The 20,668-nt window shown below is 39.0% G+C and overlaps 1 protein-coding gene across 7 annotated transcripts in view; it reads right to left on the minus strand.

Annotated features, from left to right (window-relative positions):
* ep400 (E1A binding protein p400) overlaps positions 1-20,375 on the minus strand; it is a 42,800-nt gene extending 22,425 nt beyond the window's left edge. For all 7 annotated transcript variants that reach the window (XM_079826517.1, XM_079826513.1, XM_079826512.1 and 4 more), the window contains exons 1-20: positions 20,236-20,375; positions 15,922-17,282; positions 14,860-14,967; positions 14,566-14,650; positions 11,532-11,917; positions 10,896-11,201; positions 8,408-8,593; positions 8,072-8,212; positions 7,753-7,831; positions 7,607-7,665; positions 7,446-7,500; positions 6,455-6,544; positions 5,847-5,960; positions 5,502-5,689; positions 5,204-5,381; positions 4,944-5,080; positions 4,595-4,764; positions 2,486-2,660; positions 2,242-2,378; positions 31-217 (exon numbers count right to left, since the gene is read on the minus strand). In XM_079826517.1, coding sequence (XP_079682643.1) covers positions 31-217; positions 2,242-2,378; positions 2,486-2,660; positions 4,595-4,764; positions 4,944-5,080; positions 5,204-5,381; positions 5,502-5,689; positions 5,847-5,960; positions 6,455-6,544; positions 7,446-7,500; positions 7,607-7,665; positions 7,753-7,831; positions 8,072-8,212; positions 8,408-8,593; positions 10,896-11,201; positions 11,532-11,917; positions 14,566-14,650; positions 14,860-14,967; positions 15,922-17,250 — 4,110 coding nt within the window. In that variant the 5' untranslated portion in view covers positions 17,251-17,282; positions 20,236-20,375. The remainder of the gene's footprint in view (positions 1-30; positions 218-2,241; positions 2,379-2,485; positions 2,661-4,594; positions 4,765-4,943; positions 5,081-5,203; positions 5,382-5,501; positions 5,690-5,846; positions 5,961-6,454; positions 6,545-7,445; positions 7,501-7,606; positions 7,666-7,752; positions 7,832-8,071; positions 8,213-8,407; positions 8,594-10,895; positions 11,202-11,531; positions 11,918-14,565; positions 14,651-14,859; positions 14,968-15,921; positions 17,283-20,235) is intronic.
* Positions 20,376-20,668: the final 293 nt, after the last annotated feature.

Consider the following 20,668-nt stretch of genomic DNA (forward strand, 5'->3'; position numbering starts at 1 on the left):
ACAGTCCATGTGTTTACTTCTCTTGCTTACCTTCCACTGGTCCTGCTGCAGTGCGGTAAGAAGTAATGATGGGGTGTTGTACTGAAGTGGCTGACATATGTAAGAGTTGTGTGTGTCTCTAGGTTGGATCAGATCTGGATGGTTGCAGATCTTCTGCAGCTGCATAAGAACCTCCAGGACTCTGACAAAATGTCCTGTCTTTAGAGCCTCCTGTGCACTAGAGGGCAGTAGAAAAATAGAGAACCATTCAAAATGGATGAACTGGAGATGAGCTGGTTACAATGGCCCTCATTTATCAATCTTGCGTAGAAACGGGCGTATATATTGGCGTAACATTATGCTTACACTCCTCTCACCGCCTGATTTATGAAGCTGTGCGTACCTCTGAAATCCAGGCGTACGCAATACCTGCCCTTGATAAATGCCGCGGCTGAAAACGATCGTCATTAGATTAACACGCCCCTATATATTCAAGTCTCCGCCTCCCCCACGCCCTCATTTTACGCCATGGACATACGGAAGACGGCAAAGAAGCGAAACTTCTCTGAAGTAGAGATCGAGACCATCACCAGGGAAGTGGAAAAAAACAAAATTGTTTTATTTGGAAGTTTAAAGAGTGGGATTAAAGGTGCCCACAAAAAGGTGTACGGTGGAAATCCAGTTTAAATAGCTGTTTGGATGAGAAATTACCTATCACAATTCATTATTTTACAGCACGTGTTTTGAAATAATATGTGTACAATAGTGATGATGATGTGATGTGGAGTACCATTCATTCACATTAATATAATTGCATGACAATTTGTAAGATTAATATTATGATTTGTATTATTAATGACGCTTATTGTTATTTAGAAGAATGTCATTATTATCATTATTATTATTTATTTTATTATTATTTAAAAGAAGAAGAATGTCATTTTTATTATTTTGTCAGTCTGAATTATTTTCAGTCCAGTCCGTGCGCAGCTGCCGGGCCTAACCAACATCAGGTAAAGCGCACAGGCTCGCAACTGGACGAATACATGCCTACAAATCAAATGCTTTGGTAAAGTCACACAAATTGAAGTTCATGTTGCACAAAAATAAACACTGAAGTTTATAATTACTTATTCGCACGGGATTATTAGTATATGCGGGGACCTCTGGTGATTTGTAGGCTAATAATCGCAGATAATGTCTGTGATCTTAATCCCGTGCGAATCGGCCATGTCTGTAATATGTAGGCCTAAAGTAAAAATTCCCCCGCAAATGACCTACCATATTTCGCCGAACACCGAGGTGATATTATTAGTCCCGTGCGAATCGGCATCTATTTGGCCGGGATTAGGCCGATCGTATATAATTTTTGCAAGGTTTTCGTGTCCTGTGAGCATTTCTATCTTTATCTTTCACGAAGAATGGCGCTAGACTGCATATGTGCACCGTTATGACTTCATGAGCGGCCGCGCGGATTATAGGCTACCACTTTCACTTTAGAATGAGCACAAATTGGGAGTAAATTGCTTGAATGGTGTGTTTAATATTATTCTTAATGAAAAACACAAAAACAGAACAGTACAATGACAACTCGCTTAAATGGGCACTTTTACATTTAGCTTTGAAACTGAATCTTCCGCCGTGTTATTATAGGCTATATTGCTTAGTTACGTTTTTAATTGCGTCTGTTCTCTAACTGAACGAAATTATTTGTATTACTATAAAACAATCAAAATGATATCGATACGACTGTTTATAATTTCATACAGCTATATAACGAAAAAACATTTTCAAGTAACATCATATCCAGGAGATAAGTCAGTAAATTCGAGTAAAATCACAGCTTATCCCGTGCGAATGCGCCACGCAAAATTCAGATGTGGGGGAGTAATTTCTAAATCACACGAGGTCCCCAGATAATAGCCTAGCCTACTTATCCCGTGCAAATAGGGCTTTATTTGTTGTTGTTGTTGTTGTTGTTTTTGTTTTTTTTACAGTGGGTCATAATATAGCATATCTTTGTCAGTGCGTTTTGTGGTGTTAGGAATTGTTTTTCTGCGCATTTTCGCACTAACTCAAAACGTGCGTACACCACCTCCTGAGCTGGCGTAGGATTTGAGCGTGCCGTACGCCAACGTCCATATTGATAAATCTCAAAGTCACCGTGGTTTTGGGTGTACGCCAGGTGTACGCTGGAAATTTGGTGTACGCACTTTTGATAAATGAGGGCCATTGTGTTTGGCTGAGTGTACCTGTACTGACCTGGGCTGGATGAGGATGTCCTCGTACATGCTCTTTTGCCTCTTGGACAGACGGCACTTGAGAATGTGCTCATACTTCTTGGGCATTTGCTTCTCTACATCTCTCTTGGAACGACGCAGGATAAAGGGCTGAATCATCTATAGCAGAAACAAAATTATGACTGTGGCGCTGGAGCAAGGTAGTTAACCAAAGGCACAACATTCTGTGGTAAAAGTCACCAGAAACAACTCGAACCAGGACTCACCCTGTGCAGTCTGATGACCAGTTTGTGGCAGTAGTCCTGGTTCTGATCAGTACCAGGTTTGATGGGGAAGTTGAGGTATGGGTGAGTGATTCCAGGCAGGAGGAAGTGGATCATTGTCCATAATTCTTTTAGAGTGTTCTGCAGAGGTGTGTTGATTAAAAGGATTCTTTGCTGACTGAAAGACAAGAAGAAAAATCATATAAAAGTTCTAACTTTTACAATATATTTTAATCATACAAAGCATTTTTTAAACTTATATAGAAAATAGTATAGGGATGCACCAATATTAAGATGCCGATAAGCAGCCAATTTGTTTTTGATGTTATGGTTGACAACTGATACATAGATGATATTATTACTGATATTATATTATTTCTAAAAGATTTGTCTAAATAAATACTAAAATTAAATGATTTATTTTATATATATAAAAAACTAGGGAAAAAAGCACATCAAAATTATTAAGCTTAAACTAAAATTAAAATAAAAAAATATAAAAATAAAAGCTAATTACAAATATGATTTATATATAATATTATTCATATTTGTAATTAGCTTTTATTTTTTATATTTTTTTGTTTTTATTTTAATTTTAGTTTAAGCTTAATTTTGATGTGCTTTTTTCCCTAGTTTTTTAACATTTAAATTTTGCTTTCATTTATAATTATTTCCCCATATATATATATATATATATATATATTAGGGGTGTAACGGTACACGTATTCGTATTGAACCGTTTCGGTACAGGGCTTTCGGTACGGTGTGCGCGTGTACCGAACGGTTATGAATGCAGTCTTTAACAGTTAACAGTAGGCTTGTTTAAAGCGCGGAACACACTTCAATCCGAGTTCCCACACGAACATATTGAGTATTCAGTCCATTTTATCACGAAATTCAAACGATAAATGCCGTTTTAATGCTCTTTAATGTGACGTGACTGATAGATGCGAATCAGTTCAACTTCAAGCGGCAGTGGCTGCGCGCGAGTGAACGCGATCATCTCTTCTAAAGAATAAACATAAATTAATATCTTAAGGTATGTTGAGGATACATTACAACTTACTGAAACGTATAATATGTTGTGTAATCGCTCCATCTGTGTTTCAACCGCGGAAAGACAATAAAACAGCTTGTAAACAATGTCATGTAGAATCACGTTTACTTCAGAAGTCATTCAGTGTCCACAGCTGTGAGTTCACTAGAGAGATTAACTCTTTCACTAAATACATGCACTATATTAGCCTATATATTCGTTATATTAGCCTATATATATTCATTATATACTACTTAGCCTCAATAGCCTGTTAGTGATGTCTTGGTTATTTAATGTATGCTTAAATAAACCTGTCATGAAAATTACAGCCACTAAATGATTATATTTCAACAACGAATTGGAGAAAACTTTTTAATAATTAGATTTAGAAGTTAATGCAAAAACTGCCTTATGTGAAGCTTATGAGTGTTTATTATTATATCTAAAAATAAATAGCAAATTAATTTAGGCTAATAGTTTGGGCTCTGTTGTTAATCTTTAATAGCAATATGTAAGTAAGGGCTCCCTATATAGTTTACAGCATTATCTTTAAGAAACTTTTAGTTATAACTGAATTCATTTAAGGACAGACAATTTTTTTCCCATTAAACCACTGTTGAATACAAATTAATAAAAAGCCATTTTGTAAAACTGCTGTACCGAATCTGTACCGAACCGTGACTTCAAAACCGAGGTACGTACCGAACCGTCAGTTTTGTGTACCGTTACACCCCTAATAAAAATATATTAATAATATATTATATTATTAATTTATATTATTTTAGTGTGTCAAACATTTCATTTCAGTCTATTTTATTAAGTTTTTATTATTTATATTATGTTTGAGCTTTAGTTCAATTAATGAAAATTTATTTTGATGGCATTAGTTATAGTTAACAATAACACACTGAATGCTCTAAGTGAAGATTAACTATTGGCACTAATTTATTGCGCATCCGTAATAAATAGCACTTAAAATCTACTGTGAATATTTTCTCAAAAGCTAAAATCTCAAAAACATGACACCAATAGATACCGAATGGAAAGTGTTCCAGTGTTTTGCCGTGTGTCCTAACCTCTTTATGTTGAAGATGGTTTCCCAGTGTTTCTCAGTCATGTTCTTAATGAGCTGCACCTCGTCTAGCACCAGGTGCCTCCATCGCCTCCTCATAAAGTGAGACTGATCTTTCAGCAGAAGCTTGTATGAGGTCACACACACGTGAAAGCTGTTCGGCTCACACCACCTCTGCACACATTAGACAACAACGGGAAAGTGAGAACAGACAACAGGGGGAAAAAAGGTGCCCACTTAATAATTAAAAATTTAAATGACCTATCAACTCCTTTGAAAACTATGTTGGGGAATTTTCTAATGCTAAAAAAAATGCTCTGGCTGGATTTACAGCAAGTGTGGTAGGTTCATACCAATCTTTTGTTTCTGCGCTGCCTTCGGCTGCCGAGGTACAGGAGTATCTTCAGTCCAGGACACCAGCGTTTAAACTCCATTTCCCAGTTCAACAGCTTACAGGTCCTCACCACCACCAAATGCGGTCCCCATATACCTGCAACACCCACATGACACCAGAATGTGTTGTATTTTATTTTTAAATTCACAAAAAGTAACTTAATTCACCTTAAGACATTTTTTTATTGTTTATAAATGTAAAAGTGGCTGATGGTGGTACCCTGGTTGCAGGCCAAGTGAGCGAAGTAAGCCACAGTCTGTACAGTTTTGCCAAGGCCGGTTTCATCTGCCAGAATGCCATTGAGGTTTTTGCGGTAGAGGTTTGCCAGCCACTCCACCCCGACCTGCTGGTACTCTCTCAGAGAGCCGTGCAACAGAGCAGGAGGAGAGGAACGACTCTGAGAAGTAAGGGATAATTAAGTCATCAGACAATCAAACACAGCGAGCCCACTTTGAATTAAAAAACTGCTCAAAATTGAATAAAACAGTCCCTGTTAGTAACAGCGTAAGTGACTCACAGTTAGAGTGGTCCTGGCGCTGCCTTTGGGCAGAATCAGGTCCGTTGCTGCGGCCACCTCAGCGATATCCTTTGTGGGCTTCCCATCAGGGCCCGAAGCCATCCGCTCAGCCCCACGGTACTGATCCATACTCAGCAAAGAGTCTATCAACACTGCATCATGTGGACTGGCCAATGGGGAATTCATGTCTGAACAGAGAACAGCATAAAGAAAAACTCTTACTGCAACATCAAATCACTACACTGTCAGAAGTACTGATTTATTTGAATTATTTTCTATTTCAGGGTTTTTATGGAGAATTTATTAATAACTGCTTTAATTCTAAAGCAACAGATGTAGACAAACCATCAGCTTCCTCTCTGTCTTCATCCTCACTCTGGCTGGAAGGCTGCGGCCACTCAAAGCCCTCAGCGTAAGCACCAGCGTACTGCTTCACCAGATCATCCAATGGCACTACAGCTACAAGACACAGACATAGTTTATAGTAGTGGTTGTTTAAGTTTTTAGTGGCTGATAACTAGAGAACGAGGTTGCAGGTGTATAATAGCCTGAAAATGTTACGCATACACATATACACAAAACTTAAAATAAATTAATTTAATCTCAAGATTCACTCAAAAATACTCAGAAATATTAAAAATAAATTATTAGCCCATAAGTTGCACACAAAATTCCTGAAAATCATTCAAAATTAACTTTTTTTGAAAGCATTAAATAAAAATAATTGATTAAAAAAATAATAATTGCCAAGTATATAAATAGATTTATATAACTAAGCAAGAAGGCATGATCAATTACCTTAAAAAAAGCCAAAACGCAGCTATATATTTCAGTCCATTACTAAATATGCAATACTCTATGTTCATACATAGACTGATATATTTCCAAAATATTAATATCAAAATGTATTACCGTTTAAAGAAATGACAAAATGTCTGAGATGTAAAATTTACCTTCTTTTGTTAGTTCAACCAGCTCGGCTTTCTGATCAGCCGCAACCTCCATAGCCTCCTGCTCTTCTATTGTACTTTCCTCATCTTCAACTGCAAAAGAACAACAGAGCATTCAGCAGCATGCACACAGATGCACCCACTAAGGGTTGCATAGACTAGTTGACTAATTAACTAGTCGACTTTAATGCTCTGCTATGATGCTTTAAGCTTGACTAGTCGCTGGCCTATAGAGGGCACAACAGGATAAGCCATTGCCTGACAGGTACGCTCCATTTCCAAAAGTTAAAATGACAAAGATTCATAGATAGCTCTCTACAAGACGTGTTTGATTATACCATCTGGATGCTCAAAATTGATTGGGAGAATGAAAATTTTAAACAACCTATTGTGAACGCAAGTTACTCACCTTTCTAAACTAATGCAGTGCTGTGTTGTGTTGTAACGCACACACATTGCTTGTACATCACAGAGATTGCGCGTGCATAGAATCATTCAGTAGCGCAGAAATGTGTTGTCAACACCGTTCTGTGATTTATTAATAAAATAGCTTTAACTGAAAATTCTAGCATATATTACTTAGTAACTAAAACTCACCGCTTTAATTCACACGCAAATCGCGCTCTCTCTCTCACTAATGCATTCATATAAATGTAATCTTTATTGTGCTACTTTATCTGTATCTGATTTAGAACGCGCAGAAATCTGTGAGAAATAATAACGACCCAAAGACAAAAGAAATGATAAAAAAACTGTTATGTAGGAGCAATAGCCTGTGGTCAGCGCTGTCAAATATGCCATAGCTGAGCACAAGAAAACCCGCATTCACCTCAGCTCGAGGTTCAGGCTTATTTGTCCATTAATGACTTCATCAGCGATTAGTCGACTCGAATTTCATCACATAAATGTCGACTTCAAAAAATCTAAAGTTGTTCAACCCCTGGCACACACAGAAGAGAATGGTAGGCCAACAATGTAGAAATGCAATATGTACCCTCTACATCTGACAGCGAAGTGCTTGACTTTCTCTTGCGGGATGGGCCAGTCTCCTGTTTAAAGGGGGAAAAAAGAGGTTAAAGATTGTTGTGGACAATGAGAGGATAAGTTAAGCAGCAATGAGGAAGGATCTTGGAGACCTCATGGAGAAGATCTTACCCCTTTACTCTCTTTATCTGGCTTCTCTCCGGATGACAGGGCCGGTTTAGCACACTGACCTGTAGCAATACAACATCTCTTCTGAATTAATAAACTCTGACAAACAGTTAAAACTAGATATACATATAATTATTACACAATCTCACCTTTACTAACAGCCTTCTGCAGGCCGAGAACTTTTTGTTGTTTGTCATAGATCTCAAAACGCAGCTTGATTTCCACAACCTGTGGTAAGACCGAAAGAAACAACTTATTCACATTGTTGTTACTTATTCACATGTCTAAATTAATCACATATCTAAATTAAAATATTTTAAAAAAATGACAAAAGCACAACAAAATGACTAAAACAAACTGAAAATATAGAAATAAAAGCTCATTCAAAATAATAATATACATATAAATACTACAATAGTATATAAATAATAATAAAACAAGATGGGTATAAATAATAAGTCATTGTACCTGTTCAATATTGGACCAGAAGTAGTCAACCCCACGGGCGATGGTGCTGGCAATTTGCCGGAGCCTCATCTCCTCCTCTCTCTTCTCACGTTCCTCAATCTTCTTCTGTTCGTCACGGTAACGTGCACATGTACGCACAAGCTACAGAGAGAGATGACATTGAACTCAAAATCAAAGTAGAACTTTAGCCTGCTCTATAATGAATGGTCACTGGCACTATTACATGTCGCTGAATGCATTGAGGTGTTATCTATGCTAGAAGTTACAGAGCAATTGGCTCACTTAATACTGTCTGAAACATTTCTAATATCAGAGACTGAGTGGGAGTCTTCTCACCTTCTTGGCAGCTGCCATCTTCCAGCGCCTTTCCTGGGCAAAGTCAGCAGCCATCCACTGCATCTCCTCCAGCAGGTAGTCCCAATGGGATTTGGGCCTGCAGGCCTCCTGCAGCTTGGGTAAGCGGCTGGCTGACCACTGGCCCTCTTTACGGAGCTCTGCAATGCGCTGGTGCACATGACTCTCCTACAATACAATGTGACAATTGTGTCTGAAATATTATACGCAGCACATACTACAAAATCTAACATTAATCTTTTTTAGTGGATATTAAAGGGCATATTGCAGGTTAGAGACTCCAGTGAGTCAATGTATAGAAAAATAATGTAGGAACTAGATTTTCTTTAAAATATACTTTAAAATACGCTATTAAGGCTTTTGGAGTCGTTTTTGTGAGAAAATATTACTTCCGCATCTAAAAATGCCAAAACCGGACGTGACATAACGAGAGGGAGTGCGGTGCATTTCAACGATAGGAAAACAATGGATCACAATGACAGCTCGGACGCTGAGGACATTATAAATGTTTATTAATACTCATATGGCAGACCACAGCAATACAATTATGACACACAATTAGGGACAGACCAGGATTAGACAGAACAACGATTACAGGAGACAAATTGAGTTGTTGTGTGAGGAGAAACAGTGGAGAACAGCGACAGGTGTCTCGGAGAGAGACCAGAGTTAGCTAGATAAAGCTAGCTAACGATATGAACACTGTGCTCAGATTACAACTCTGTACTGATTATTATCATGTATCAGGCAGTAGCAAAGCTGGTAACGTTATTGTCATCTAGTATTGATACTTACCAATAACAGAAACTTATAGACTTTGACCATCAGGAAAAGTCACACTCGTTAATATCCGTCCACACTAAACATTATGTGATATAACGTTAGCGGTTTCTCATCACGACTGATTTGGTAACTTACTCAGCAAATGTTTAAAAAACAAGACTCACGTCACGGTGCACAGTTCACGTTTTCTCCGAGCTGCATCTCTGACGGATCCGGGACCGTCACATCTCCCGCCGGCCACCGAACCACAGACACTATAGTTTTATTGTGTTTATCCTTTATTCATTAATTCTGTATTATGGGTTTATTTCGTGCCGATTCGCCGCTAGTGTGAGGATGGATATGACGTTATAAGTATGTATTTGAGTGAACTTGAATGTACATACATGGCATGAATAAAATATTTACATTACCAGCACATAATTCAGAACTTTTTTTCGAAAAAGTGTGAGACTGTATTAATTTGTGTTAATGTACATACTTTGTATTATCACGACGGCAAAGAAGCATCGCGTGTGGATGTTTATTCATCCTTTAGGCAAGCTACACTGCCTGCGTGACACGTGCGGCTCGAGCCATGCTGAAAGCGCATGCTAGAAATAGAACCGATGCGACACGCAAGTGTGTTGGAAGCGTTTCCAGGCAAAATAGAATAGGAAAAGCTGTTTGTCATTTTGACACGAATACATATTAATAAATGAAATTTTGATGTGTGAAAGTCTTTAGGTTTTGACATAAATGCAGATATAATTGTAATTAAGAAAAAAAAAAATTCTCGATTTTCAAATATTGTACCTGTCAATACAGAATGAAATATTCTGCAGCCTATTTTGCCGTCAATACTGCTGACATCGGGTGCGTTTCAATCAGCTCCCTAGTTCAGTAGTCAGGGCACTGATCAGGGAGTCAGCCCATTGACTTATGTCCTGATCAGTATCCCGACTACTGAACGCGACGCACCCCTGGTCTTTGCTGTATCAGTAGACTACAGATTTATGTTTAACATGAAGTATAGCCCTCCTTGTACGTCACCTAGCAGCAGCAGCACCGCGTCAGACACGCTTCTGGTGTGTAAAGACATAGAAAACGCTACGCTCACGTCACATAGCCAGTGTGTAGCCGGCCTTACATGAGTATAACAATTTTTGACTCCATCATATCGCCGAGATGATAATCCTCTAAAGCACTATACACACCACCGCATGTTTCGAAGCAGATGCGCAAAGGGAAGTCCCGTTTCTTCACCTGCACAAAACGCCACCATGCAGAATTCCTAACTTTTTTTTTAGGAAACCTGTGGACACGATGTCCTGACAGGCTGGACACAATAATTTACCATGACAATGATAAATTGGAAGAGAAAAATTACCAAAAATACACAGACTCGTACTGAATACCAACCTATTCTGCACTGAGCCAACGCAGAGCTGGGCGAACGACTCCCTCTCGTGACGTAATGTGACGCGATGTTGAAAAAAAAAGCGCTTTTTCCAAGCGGCCAACGAAATGGCCACTTTATCTACTAAATTTGTGCTCTTATGTAATTTTAAAACATTTTAAATCCTGCATTACCTTTTATACGGTATTTTCATAAAAGGTTACATATTAATCTAGTACATATTAAAAAATTTAACCTGCAATATGCCCTTTAAAATTTAAGATTGTAATGTAATCTGAGAGTTCTCACCAGCTTGGCTTGTTCTGCTTGCTTGTCCTGAGAGATTTCCTGTGAGTTCTGCCCGACCGGATTCTGACCCAGCCCAGACATTTTCAGCCCGGCGGTGCCATTCGTGGTAGCAAGTTTGGACTGGGCAGCAGAGGAGAGGCTGGGGCCAGTACAGGGGGTGCGAACCGGGCCAGATGGATGTGGGGAGGGTAGAGAGGACGGGGATGTGAGAGGAGCAGGAGACATGGCAGGGTTGGAGAGAGAGTTGGACATCAAACGTTGGGAAGGCTGGGAGGAATCTGATCCAGGACGAACAAGTGCCACAGTCTGAAAAAAGAGAGAAGATGAACTGTAACAAAATCTACTGTTGTATTAGGGCTGTCCGATATATTGACTTTTCATGACATATTCATAATGGTTTTGCTCACGATATAAAACAAAATTGCAAATATTGTGAAGATTTTGAAGTTTCCAAAAGTGTCATTAGCGGAATTAAGATTTCAAGTCCAGAAGCTAGAGAGCCAAAATCACAAACGTGCCCATCTTTAAACACTTTTATTCCTATCGCAGGAAGCAGAACAAGATTTTACAAACGCAGAAGACTTCTCAATGTGGTTAGTGAGGTTTTTGTTGCACATTTTTTTTTAGCATACTCACTGCCTGTCCAGGCTGCATGATCGACTGCTGCATCTGCTGTTGCATCTGGAGGTGGAGCCCTGACTGCATCTGCTGAAGCTGTGCCTGCAGCTGCGCATGTGGGTTAACTGGAGCCAGCAAAGCCCCAGTACCCTGCACCTTCACCTGGAGCTGTCCTCCAGTCATCGGAGCCTGCTGGTCCACCAACATGGCCTGACCCTGGGACAGTGAGAGAGGCAGACCCGCCATGGGGATCCCACCCTGGGGTAGGCGGCCTGGAAGCTGTGGGGGTGGCGTGTGAAGGCTGGCGGCGTTCTGGACCGGGGGACCTTTGGATGGGTCATACTGCTGCTGGTTCTGCTTCTGCCCACCAATCTGGACTGTTTGTGGGGTTGGGGGCATGCCTCCTGTTGCAGGGGGCAAGATGAAGGAAAAAGAGTAGAGAGAGGATAGAGAGATATGGGGGGCAAGGAAGAATTCCAAAGAAGGAGAAAATTAAGAATTGGAAACAATATATTGTCTTGAATGTTTACCTGAAGAACCCACATTTTAAAAGTTACACTTTATATCCAAACAAATTGATCTTGTTTTAAGACAATAAAGTGAAAGAACATGTCTGAGTCATATTTCACTCCCAAATAAGAAATACCTCTTGGCTTAAATACAGAGATTAGTATTTGAATTGACATTATTTTTGACAATTAAGAATAATTCAACTCCATTTCTCATTACATTAATATTACATATTATTAAATTATATTTATGTGACATTTAATAATAAATCTTAAAATATTTACACCTTTTTGTTGACGTGTTAAACAGCCTGTAATATATTGATTTTGTTGTTGTTATATTTAAGTTTATTGCCATATCAGCATAACCAGTTATTACATGGTAGAAACAAATTAAACATTTCTCAACATAATATCATAAAAATATCATATACAATTCTATGTAAGATTCTTTAAATGTACTTGTGATACGTACATTTACATACAAAATTGTAAACCTTTTTTGGGATCCATAAAAAAAAAAGTCCTTAAAAGGTTTGTCCTGATAAAAAGTGCTCTCTCATAACATTAAAAATTTAATATATTGATTTTAAAATTGTTTGATTTTTGTTGATAAAAAAAAATTATAGATGTCTAAATCAATCACAGTACAATACAATAAGATAATGCCACGATACTTAAAGCTTTATGGTTCCAAAAATCTATTTTGAATGTGGAGTGCTATAGAACTCAGACATTTTACCCGTTTATATTTCAACCAAACTTTTGATTTTATGGGTATGATGCTATGAGTTACCAGCAATGTGTTACACAATGCTGAAGAAAAGGGATCATTAATGAAAAATACAGTTCATGTCACAATGACTACATAACAAAAATCAAGGAAGATTTACATGTTCTAATAATGGAAAATTAGAACTCGTAAATGTGAAAATTAAAATATATCATTCAATACTTAAGAAAACTACTATGAAGAACAAAACTAATCATGCATTACCACTGAACTATCTATAAGTGGAAAAGTCTAGATATAAAAAGAAAAGAAAGAAAGAAAAAAAATCAAGTAAACAAAACAGAAATAAAAAGAAAAGACAAACAGGAGAGGAACTCAAAAGAACAAAAGGCACAGAAAGGAAATGGACACGACTGAAGCACTGGCAAATTTCATGAACATGCATGAAGCAGGTAATGTCTGAAACATCTGCGTTAATACACGTGCTAAACAACAGCAAAGCAGAGGGTATAGCAGAGGAATGACAAGGGAAGTTTAGCACAGAGGAAGGTAAAGCCCAGCTGTAAACACAAAGTATCTCCCTCTTTTAGCATTTCATCATGAGCACAACTACGGCAATTGTTCAATTCCGGAGCTTTCTAAGGTTAATTTTGCTTGTTTATAAGAGCTTTCCTGAGCGCCACTATCGGCTCCTCATCATCAGGTCATGAAGGAATGTTATGGAAACCGAAGATGAGGGTGGGAACTGAAAATATGATGACAATAAAACAAGGAGAAATGAAACTTGTAACTTGCTAGATGAAGGGAACCAAGATTGAAAATGCATTGAGAGTCCAATTTGACAATGCAATTTGGCAAGTTTAGGGAAGTGAAGGAGGATCTTTGTAGGATCAGGAGAGGAGATGTCAACTATAAAACCGCAGAACTAAACGGAAAACAAACACGGTGTGAAAGAGGACATCCCAGTAGAGAGGACAGTTTGGGGCTCATCATCTGATGAACCATGGATGGAATCAGAGATGCCATTATGGCGAAGAAGAACGTAAACGGATGAGGTGAACGGCTCAAGGAACTAATGAGCAAATCATAAATGAAAAAAGTGATGTCTTCCAAATTGATCTTCAGCGGCATCTTCTGCTCAGCTTTGATGGTTAGAGAAAGATTTTGAGATGAGGACTGAGACTGAACTGAGTCCCAATAAGTGGATCACAACTGGTAGATGATGCTTGGAAAAAAGGTGGGATCAACTTTGGGGACTCTGGAATGAACCCTGACCTCCAGCAGCATTGAATAACGGACACAAGAGCGGACCTGGCCCGAGACGCAGCGGCGCTCCTACCTTGCGCTGTCGGCATAAGCTGCTGGAGGGGAACACCGGGAGATCCTAAAGCAGTTACAGCGGGGTGTTGGAATATCATCCCATGCCGGCCCACTTCCATCCGGGACCTCTTAGCTTGATCTGGGATGCAAAACACACAATACCCTCAAAACGCAAAAACCTCCCTCCCAAGAACAGGAAACAGGAAAACCAAAAGAAGGGTAAAAAAAAACAAAAAAACACTTGGCACATGGCAATGATGTTTGCACACCAGCAGGTAGCTGTTGGGAAGCTCCGCTCCCTGTTTTCTGGATTACAGGCTTCAAACACAGAGCTGGGAAAAGATGCTGGAATACTGAGTAAGCAGAAGCGATTTGGAAGGGGAGATAAAGAAACTAAGAACAGCAAACGGAAAGGTAGAAAACAAAAAGAACCAAAAGAAAACAAAAGAAAACTGGCCTCCACCTTTGGCCTGCGTCAACATCGCCCTACCTGCTTGTGCCATGGCCTGCTGCCGTTTGAAAGCCTCCATGTCCACAGGGTTAGAGAGGCTGCCACCTGCCACCCCGACATGGGTCTGTGAGATGGAAAACAAACCAAAGTGAGTCTCATTCACACAAAGCGAAAACAGTTCTGTTGACCTTAAATCAATCTTGCCTGATAATGTCTAATGTCACAATTGTCTCAAACCACATAATAAAAGCACTGTCATACTGAGGGTTATAAATATTTGAAATGTCCTGAATGAATCCTCCTTCACATTCCCAGTAAGGAAGCCTCCATCACCTGGAACTGCTGCGGAGCAGAGAACGCTGCAGACACGTTGGGTGGGAGTTGTGTAGCTATAGCAACAGGAGTCACCGTCTGTCCATCCTTGCCAGTCACTACTTTCACCTGAGAGGTTGTCATAGAAACAGATGAAAGATACAAAGCCACAGAAAATACATCTTGATGTCTGCGAAAGAAATAGAAACCAGTTCTCTACAAAGAAAAGTTGTTTCATGGGTCAAAGAAATGATGATCATTTTTATCATCTGGATCTATTAATTTATTCAAAATACAACAATGTATTTATTTTGATATTATTGGGGGAGGAAGTAAAAAAAAAAGGATCCAGCTGTCTTGATATAATAATTAAGTGAGAAACCATCCTTTTAGGAATTCAATTCTTTAAAAGGATTTTTTTTGTAGTTCGGTATACATTTGTTCTTAGGGAAAAAAAGAGAATATCATGTAATGTTGTGCGAATCGTGGTGTAATCAACGTGCAGAAAAAAAACACAGAAAAGGGATATCATAAAGAGGACACCAGCGACAGTCTCTTAGGTCAATCAGCCTATTCAAATATCAGAAATGTGATCTTATTACGACGAAAAGGCTGTAAAATATCATGTGTTGCGAATCCAACAAATTTCAAAATATTACTGTTTTCACTGTATTTTTGATCAAATAAATACAGCCTGGGTGAGCATAAGAGACTTCTTTCAAAAAGCATTTTTAAAAATCTTAATGACCCCAAACATTTGAATGGAGTGTATATTTCTTACTTAAAATATATATTTTAACTGTTTTTTAAAATAAAGAGTATGATGTGTACACTCGCGTGTATTCAAGGTTTAAGGAAAAAATTATATTTCTTTTTTACTTGATGGTTACACCACATGATGCCATTTTAAAGCCATTACATTTAAATGCTTCTTAAATAGAATGGAAGTTTTTTTAACATGTCTTAGAAAATATTTTTTGGACACAATAAAGGGTTTATTGTGAGCACTTATCACTGAGCCTTACACAAAGAAAAATGCATTTGAAAACAGAATGTAGGTAAGAGCCCAATGCATTCTTTTACCTCATCATTAATGACCTCGGACTGCTCTTCCTCCTCCTCTTCATCTTCAAGGTCAAGATCGTTTTGCCTCAAGTAGGTGAAGAGAGGCACACAAGGCTTTTTCTTGAAGGCAAGGTAGTCCATCATGTTCCCTTGCAGATGCTGCAGGAAAAAGAGCTCAATCAGGTACTCTTTAAACACCTCCTTCAGACTGTCCATTTTCTTCCCATGATGCTCCAGACACTGCTTCCTCAACTGTGCCACTTCGGGGTTTGAGGGCGCAATCTCTTCCAGCTTCTTCGGCTGCATCTTCTTCATGCTGGTGGTGGTCATGGACTGGTTGGCGAGGCCCTGGGAAGGGTTGCTCCTGGATGGGCTGGAGGGAGGGATGGCGGATGGGACCCCGAAAGAGGCCACCGCAGGGGCTGCCACAACGCCTTGCGCAGTCTTCTCAAAAATCATGGGTCGTGCTAACTGGCCTTGGATGATGCTACTAATCTGAGGAGGCAGATTGGAGGTGGTGATATGCCCAGGGCTGCCCAACGTCGGGAGAGCAGGCCCTGTCGCAACTGGGCTCTGCGGGCCCAAATGGTGTATGGTGCCACCGGTTTGAGAGTGTGGCTGGGACAGTCGTCTTTCTCTGACGGCCCCCGGCGTCCCAGGTGAGGTCAGCTGAACGGCTCCTGCTGTGGTCGGAGCCAGCTGAGCCAATCCTGTTCCATCCTGGTACACAAAATGACCACTTCCGGGTGGGCTGCCCAAGTTGATCTGCCTAACCATAATACCTGCCTCCACAAACCGCGTCGGGCTTTGGCCGCACACTCCCAGAGCCGACCCAGGAGCGTTTGGCCTGGGCACAGCCTGTATAGGGACCGGACTGTGCTGGGTGGGACTTTGAGGCTGTATGGTCTGAGGCAAGGGTGACGTCACCTGGATGTAAGACGAAGACCCAGGCTCAAACCTCCACTGCTGGGGCTGATGCTGAAAGCCAGGGGACGCCGGGCTCTGGAGAGGAAGGGAGGCGAGAGTGATTTGCTGGTTCCCTGGAACCATTGGTCCCACATTCTGTAAAGTGATGTTCATGTTCTGGCCTGTGACCGGACTGCGGCTCATGATGATTTGGTAATTGGGAGACTGTGGCGCAGACGGACTCGCAGAAGGTGCAAAAGATGTCACCGGTGACTGGGGGTGATTGGCATTTGCTGGCTGTTGCTGGGTAACCGGCATGGGCTGCTGCTGGGACTGCTGTGGTTGCTGCTGCTGCTGTTGTTCTTCTGCCTCAGATCCAGTGAAGGACTTTGATCTCTGAAGGTTCCTCTGCACATTTGGTGGGCCGCCTCCATGGTGCATTTCGTGCCACTTTTACTGTATTAAAAGACACTCTGTGGAGAGACAACAGTGCAATGTTTCTATCATGCATATATTTGGCCAAATATATAGAAATTAATTAATACTGAAGCTCAAAGGAAATTATTAAGGTCATTAATAATTTGTAGTGACAAACAGACCAGGTCAATTAAAGGGACAGTTTCTTCAAAAATGAAATCCTGTCAACATTTACTCATCTTTATGTCATTTAAAACTCCTTTTTTACACATGAATAACATTATGAAGATATTTTTAATGAAACCAAGTTAATCAATTATGGTAAACATATGCTTCCTTCAATGTGCTTACTTGACACATGAGAACCAATGTGCTCTATGTATGTGCAATGATCAATGTTTGTTTAAACATGAATAAAAGCCTTTATTAAATCTGTTCATCTTATAATGCGATCATGTCTTATCAGTCGACTTGGATTGAACTCAAATTATATGGATTACTTTTACGATGTCTTGATTTGATGCATGAAACTTTTAGTGGAATGGACTTTCAATGGAGGGACAGAAATATTTCATAAAAAATATCTTCATTTGTGTTTCAAAAAATGAACAAAATCCATACAGATTTGGAACGACATGAGGATGAGTAATGACAATTTTTATTTTAGGTGAACTATCCCTCTAATATGCCAAAAATTAGTCATTCAAAGATTTATCATCATCATATAATATTACAGTGTAATAAATCACCTCCTTAAGTATCAGCTTTTGAAAACCCATATTAGTCAACTACTACTAATCTATCAGATGTTTTCATCAGAAACCACAATATATACCTAAAGATCCAACATTACAAAATTCACAAATTAAATTTGAGAATTCAAACAATATGTATATGTTTACGGTACATTGTTTTTTACCCTGTAAGCAACTATCATACAGTACACTTACGTAAAGCAATATACGATACAGAAAATCTCAACTGTTTATATCGTCGCAAAATGTAAACAATATTATCGTGTATGTGTATATATGATAATACAGTTTACATTTTGCATTATGAATAATTTATTATGAATAAAGTTGGATGCATTATGTATCTAACTACAAATAATATCATATGCATCCAATTTATTCATATACAGTATACTCCTGTAAAACAATACAAAATGCAAATTATCGCCCAGTTAAAACTATTTTGTTATAAGACATGAGGATATTACAGTTTCTCTCAAATGCTTAAACACTAAACCCCATTCTCTGAACCAAATGCTCAGTGGCCTAAACATATTTTGTCAGATAAATCGCTCTTTTGGAAAAACCTTTAACAAGTTCAGGTAGTTAGACAGTAGACACCATTAACATAATCATTTGCAATTCTCATGAACTCTTTTTGCAAAACTCTAAACACAAGTTACTAAAACACATTTCACAGTGTTGGAAACAAGCAGAAAAAGTTGCTTGTTAAAAAAAAAAAAGTTAAAAAACTATAACACAGTGGACTCAAAAGTGTTCACTCTCGTTTGTAATGATGTGATCAAAACAACTGTGCAAAATAAGGCAGTTCAGAGTGCACAGGTGGCACTGAATGTTGATACGAACAAACAACGCATAGAAACAATCTGAGAGGGAGAGAAGGAAGAGTATGTGTAAGAGGTGGAGGACGAGGAGGAAGAGGTTGAGAAAGAGCAAGGTGTGGACAGTGTTGTAAAGGCTGGATCCGGCCAGGCAAGGGACATCAATGTTAGGGTTAGGGCATCAATGTTGCCCGTGATGTGGACAAAGTACCGAGGCTGGATCCAGCGCGAAGACGTGATGCTGAGACAGAATGAATCTCTCGCTGACCTTGATTTTTGCAGTTTTGCCATTTTTTTGTTTGTACTGTAACATACTAATTCAGAGGATTATTTTACTTTTACGGCTTTTGCAGTTTGACTAGTGCATTTTTTACAGTATGCAACTGCTATACAGATATTCAATAATACTATACAATATTCAATACAATACTATACTTGCATTAAATACTGCTAACAATATTGCGATCACTATACTTTAAATAATTGTAAGATTTGTTTACTGTATACAAAATACATTTTCTGTAACTACATGATCTGGATGCTGTGTTTTCCATTTTTCTGTCGTGTCAAATGAATGATCTTTAATACTTATATTTACTGTATATGATCTTCAGTACAGGTGAAATAGCTTTGAGGCAATTGTTTGAATTTGCCAGAAGAGTCAGTGGTTTTGTAAAAGCAGTTTGAAGATTTGGTTTTGTGTTTAAAGTTGTGAGAAAATAGGTGAAGCTTTTAAAAAATGTGTCTTAGCAATTATGGTAAACTCTATACCATCATGATTTTGAAACAATGTGCAGTTTGAAAATCTTTATACAAATAAAATTTGTTCTATTCAATACTGTATCGATCAGCTAGAGTCTGTCACTACATCCATACCAGCTCTTATAAAAATTCACCATGGTAACCACAGCTTCCGCTAAAAAAGATGATCATATTGCTTTTACAGTAATTGTAGAGTATTAATACTAGCCACAAGCCACTGAATAAAAAGAGAAATGAAACAAAATGAGAGAGAGAGAAAACTGACAGTTTCTTAATGTTTGAATAATATTCTGTATTAACGTTTTATGTTTTTTTTTTAGAGTAACTATGGTATTTGAGGTGGAAATAATTACCACGGTGTATTTTAGCAAGGAATAAGACCCACTATGGGGATGACAACACTGTGTTTACTAGGAAAGCCCTCTCTGCTCTCAGGCTGACTGACATGGTCAGACACAGCCTGCTACAGCTTACAAACTCAAACACTGCACTCGTATCAACAAATAGCTATTCTTATCCAGTGAGAGCACGTGCAACATGCCCTTGTGTATTCGTTTGGTGTGTGTAGTGGTGTGGTTTATGTGAGCATTCAGAGCAGAATATGTTTTGAGTTTCCGCTCGCGGAGAATTAGCTCGCCTGCTAAACACAAACATCAACACGCGCCACTTACTGTAAAATCCCCGTCCCGCGCTCCAACCATCCACTGTAAACTCTACCTCCAGAGTCTAAGTGACAAAACACCCGTGGGTTTCCACTCTCACGAATACAAAGCTCAATAAAACTGTTATAAGCGTATGACAGATGTTTCTGTGCGGAACATGGCGATAGACTGATATTTTTTTTTCTTTCTTCTCTGAACACCCGGAAACACTCGACTGAGAGCGTGACGTTTACTTGACTGACGGGCTGTTGTCCAATCAAATCACAAAGAAAGAGCAAGTATGCGTGAGGGCGGGACTATCTGAGGTTTTGCTTCCCTTCGTTACTCACTTGCATGGATAATGAGTATTTATGATGTAGTAGAATCTATATACAGAGAAATATATATAGGTGAAAGCGATTTTTTTTGCATAATGTATATACCTCAAGCACTGACTACGAAA

The sequence above is a fragment of the Gobio gobio genome (genome assembly GCF_949357685.1).
Source record: "Gobio gobio genome assembly, chromosome: 10".
Taxonomy (NCBI): domain Eukaryota; kingdom Metazoa; phylum Chordata; class Actinopteri; order Cypriniformes; family Gobionidae; genus Gobio; species Gobio gobio.